This window comes from Larimichthys crocea, chromosome XIII, assembly GCF_000972845.2.
Source record: "Larimichthys crocea isolate SSNF chromosome XIII, L_crocea_2.0, whole genome shotgun sequence".
NCBI lineage: Eukaryota > Metazoa > Chordata > Actinopteri > Sciaenidae > Larimichthys > Larimichthys crocea.
The window spans coordinates 14,608,812-14,614,041 of NC_040023.1; the positions used below are offsets into that span (position 1 = coordinate 14,608,812).

General features: G+C 37.8%; 1 protein-coding gene across 1 annotated transcript; it reads right to left on the minus strand.

Annotated features, from left to right (window-relative positions):
- Nucleotides 1–193: 193 nt before the first annotated feature.
- Nucleotides 194–5,230, minus strand: m6pr (mannose-6-phosphate receptor (cation dependent)). Its single transcript, XM_010743441.3, has 7 exons — nt 4,878–5,230; nt 3,503–3,675; nt 3,104–3,270; nt 2,800–2,909; nt 2,398–2,528; nt 2,101–2,227; nt 194–2,009 (listed from the first exon to the last, which is right to left on the minus strand). The coding sequence occupies exons 1-7, from the start codon at nt 4,881–4,883 to the stop codon at nt 1,887–1,889; spliced, it is 837 nt and encodes a 278-aa protein (XP_010741743.1). The 5' UTR covers nt 4,884–5,230; the 3' UTR covers nt 194–1,886.

Sequence of the window (5,230 nt, forward strand, 5' to 3'; positions counted from 1 at the left end):
ATTTCCCCGAATTTTGCCAAGAGGTGTACTGTTCAGAAACGCTCTAACATGAACAAAGATAACCATTAAGTTAATTTAAATATAAACTATAAATAAAATGTGTTGTGCAGGAAATGTTTTATTAAAACATTTTTACATCCATTAAATCTCCAGAGGAGAGTGCACTTGAGTTCCGCATTACAATAGACGCTAACTTCTTTCATATTTTATTTTATTTTCGATGGAATCGGCAAACAAACAAAAAAAGTTTGAGGCTTATAATCATTCTCGAGCCAAACGAGCTATTGTATTAATCTATCAGGTGTTTAGTTCACTTCAACCACAGGTGTAACCATTTCCACCAGATCGTCGCGTCCAAGAGTCCATTCACAGAACTAAGCAAAGAAATAATCAACCGGAATAAACAGAAAAATGAAGTGATAGAAACAAATCAACACAAATATAAGTGCTCACACTGACAGTATTATAGTAACTCGGTTCACAACTTAAACGTTCAAACATAATTTTTCCACCAAGGTCAAAAATCCTGCTTTGATCTTTAGGATAACAGCAATGATTTTGAAATTTCTAAAAATATTACAAACCTTATTATTATCTTTAGCTATAACATTTTATTTTTTACAGCTGTAACATGTTGGTACATGGTGTATAGAAAATGAAGTGCTTTCATTGCCACTCTATCTTCCTAAAGAAGCAGTGCATCAGGTATGAAGCAGCCTGAATGTTTGGTCAAAGACCAAAAAAGCAGTGCATTTGCTGTTTGGGTCAGTTTTATCAGGGAGGATTAGAGTTTAGACACTATAACATTCATTATTAAATAGTTTGTGATTATTAACATTGGTCTTTTGCTGTTAATGTTCATTTATTCTATGAAAATACAAGTAAATATACTACATATACATATTATACATACATATATAGTATCATTTTTGAGATCCTATGAAAAGTGGAATTCATATATAAATTTCTTTTAATTGCCCACCACTGCATAGTAGTATTTAAGAGCAAAAATTATCATACTTTTTTTTTTTTTTTTCAGTTGGATGCTTTCCGAGGGACACCAAATTTGTAACTTTAGCAGATCGATTTAATAGTATCGTCGATCCTTCAATTTGAAAAAAAAAAAGAGGATGTCAGTAACAAACTGTGGAGCTCAGATTTCTGTCAAGAAGCTGGCCATGCTAACCAGTTTAAGGAGATATCATCATTGATGTAGAAGCTTTCCCCCTGTCGTGTGGGAGAATCCCAGATAAAAAGTGAAAATGAACCGAGATATAGCTTTTGCAGTGATTTCAGGTTGTGTAGCAAGGTTTTAAGTCACAGTCGCAGTACTTAAAATTAAACATTTACATCTCTAACTTTCAAAACAAAAACATATAAACTGATTAAAGCCAAATGACACAAGCAAAAGCACTTTGTGTTTTTGTAACCTGCCAGTGCACGACCAAAACCCGAGAACTTACTGCACCGACTTAAAACAACAATCAATCATCAGTTAAAGCAGAAGAATATGAGAAATGCGTCATTACGTTGAAGTTATGTAAAAATCCAACTTATTAATTCTGTCGTTTTGTGCCAGATTTCCATGGAAGAAGAGGTGCTCAAACAGCTGAATGAAATGCACTGGGTGGAGAGAGTGGGCAGGTCTGTCAGCCCTATGAGTAACATGCCCTTTAACAGACAGATTACACAGTAGTTGCCCTAGGCACAAGTCTGGAATAAAACACACAAAGTGTCAACAGGTCCTAACTTAAACCAGCACAAGAAAAACAAGACTTGTGTCTAACAGCAACTTCACCTAACCTGTGAAAGAGTAAACTGTGTCACACAGTGAAAACTTTCTGTCACACAGTGAAACTTTCTGTCACATTTCTGACGTGTTGAGGTCACATAGGTAGTAAGTGGTCGTCTCTCTCCTCTTGCTCTTCTTCTAAAGGTTCTGAAGACACTCCTCTGTAAGCGGGGGCTTCCTCACGATTTCGTGACCGGCACACAAAGTCACATCCATCCTGTAAGGCGAGGATAACGTTAAGACTGTCCACTAAAGTCAAATGGGCCTAATCTTTTAATGACATTATACATCAGCTGCTCTAGGCTTACCGCTGACAAGTTGCCAAACTCCACCCAAAAAGCATAATTTGGGAATTGATCCATCCCTTTGGCTCCAACAATCAGTCGCTGGTAGAGGAAACCTCCAATGAGATAAACAGCCATAAGGCAGATCCCACTAAAGGAGAGAGGGGTAGTAGTAGCAACATTAGAGTAAACACAGTAAAGTAAACTGCAGCAAACTAGCTAGCGTAAGCTACACTTTGAAATTGGGGATGCCAAATCATAAAAAAATGCACATGCTGTTCTAACATAGAGGGTTTTTGTGTCATTACTGTCTTTACATACATGATGAGGATTATGGAGCCAGTGCTGAGCTGGGTTGAAAGAGCTGGGCACACTGCACTGGAGTCCAGCTCAAACAGGTAGAAGCATTCGTGCAACCTATCTCTGTCCTCCAGCACCACCTCCAGCTTCCCCTGGGAGTGAGATGGAGAGAGACAAAAGGTAATATACAGTAAGTAAGAGGAGATGGAGTTCAAAATTACATGTCATATTTAGATGTGCGGTTTACCTCGCATTCATCAATATGACTACTTGTGTGTTTATGTGTACATGGATATGTTACTTAAAGATGTTATCCTTGATCCTCAATGTTATCTTTACACAGGTGAATATAGCAACACGTCCCCACCAACACAAAGGGCCATTTTTGGTCTGAACAGTTGACATTTCTTTTCCTAATCTTACCACATCAATTTTCCTGTTGCAAGAAATCATGAAAATGGCTTTCCTCATTTCCTTGGAGCAGTGGGCATCATATGCATCACCTTTTTCATAGATTAACATCACCCAGTCACCTGCAAGGACAGTAAACAGTGTCAAACCAGACTCAATACTGATCTAAAGCACACTTTTAGGCTTATTATGTTCATAGTTTGTCTCAAAACATAATCTCCAGCCTAAGATCACACAGATAAACACATGTTGCAAACATTAAATCAATATTAAGTCAAAGGAAATTAGTGAAATTCTTATTTTTGAAGGCACTTACTTCCTCCAATGGCCCGTGTTGAATTATAACTGCCGATCACCGTTTTACTTGTTGGTTTCTTGTCCTCCACCTGAACAGCCCCAGCTCCTGGAATGCCTGCTGCATCCCCACACAACTGGAACACATATGTGTAATTGCCGTCCGCAGTATTGGAGACTACTGTAAAACTGTCAACATGAAAACAAACCCAAGAAAAATAATTATTGATATAACATGTGAGACGGACGTGGTGAAAAAACAATGAAGAGCAAAGGATGATCAGGTAAAATGCCTATGTCATGGTTAGTTTACACATTCAGTGCGTTTTTTTTTTTTTATTGATAATAGGCCATCCAAAAATAATCTGTTGTCACATCAAAAGCAATGACTGTGCACGTACACAGCTGAGTCACTTCTTACTTCTTATGTGCTAGAGGCTCTAGTCGGTTGAGGACTTTCCGTTCTGAGGGAGACTCATAAGCAAGTTTACAGTTTTTAGTGCTGTTAGTGGCGTACACCCCACTCCCACACAGGACCAGCTGAACAGTCAGTGTCCACACCAGGAAGGACCCTCCATTTCGACTGTTGACTACCTGACACAAAAATAAAAAATAAGATGATTATTTCATTGATCGCCATAAAAGCATACAACTTTTTTAATATGAAACTATCCACCATCAGAGGTTTTCAATTCTGTTTATAGCACGGTCATATAAACGTGGTAGTACATTCACTTCCAGTGCTGGAAGGAGTAATTAATCAATCAAATAAAAGATTAATGGGAAACTATTTGTGCGACAGATAAACCATTTAAAAATGTGTTCCTTTATTTATCATATATGATGTTAAATGAAACAACTTCAGCTCAACTGTCCAGCAAAGCAAGCTATTTCAACATTCAACACTGCAATATCTGTGCACTCCAAGTCAAGTCCAGTAGCTACTGTAAATGCTTGTGCAAACTCCAAGTCAAGTCCAGTAGCTACTGTAAATGCTTGTGCAATTTTCTCACGCATGCATACTGCACTTTAAACAATCAGTGTCTATTTTCTGTACAGTCTCTCAAAGACTAAATTCTTTTACAAGGTTTTAGATTTATATATCGTATAGTTACTTGGCTTTTATCTGACTGTTTTTGGTTTTATTTAACTGTTATTTATACCCTGTATATATACTGCTACATTTTCCTTGCTATCACTTACTATCTAACTTACCGTTTGGGAGCTGCTGTAACAAACAGAATTTCCCTGCAGGGATTAATAATGTATTTCTGATTCTGATATATAGTATGTCCGGGCTGCTTTACGATGGCATTATTTGATTTTTGTTTGATTTTAGATCAGTGTGATAAAACACTTTGATTTCTCAGCTGTTTCATTCCCTGAAAAACAGGCACACCTGTGTGATTATTTCACCCATAGACAGAAAATGCACTATATGCATACTGTGTATACGTAGAAAGAGGAAGTGGTGGATTTTAAATTGCATTGGTCACTAAGAGGAACTTAGTCATGCTCATTCAGTGAACAAAAAACACAACCAGTATGAAGCTACCTGTGCATTTCTTGCAAAGTGTGCACTACAATATCCAAGACACAAAAAACAGAATAGCATCCATATGTGATATATGTATACAGATGTACTTGGGTAACTGAGTTCATTAAACATACAGTACGAGCATGCAAAATGCCTGTTCATGTCCGCATGAGGCAATAAGTTTGACTTAAGGAGACACAGTCAGTTGAATATACGTCTATAAAAACCTGCAGAGAGTTTAACTTTGGGCTACACCTACCTTCATGACTTCTTGGACTTCGTTAGTTACTGTTTAACACAGACTGACAGTAGTTTGTGTGTAGCTTCCTCACGCTAACGTCGCTTCCTGGTTGACTTCTCCAACAATAAAGATTTTTTTTTTTTAACGTGGCAGATAAAACAAAGTGAATCTGCATGCGGTTTGTAGTTTAAGATGAATGTCGTTAGCTGCACTCCTGTCTGTCCTGGTTAATAAAGGCGCTTTCCCTCAAACAAACAAACAAAACGTGTGAAGTGTGAAGCCATGCAGGGAGCTAACGAGGCTAACAAGGATGTAGCGGAGTGCGGAAGTGAAACTAAACACACGCGCGCATGTGACCGATCGAATGCAGA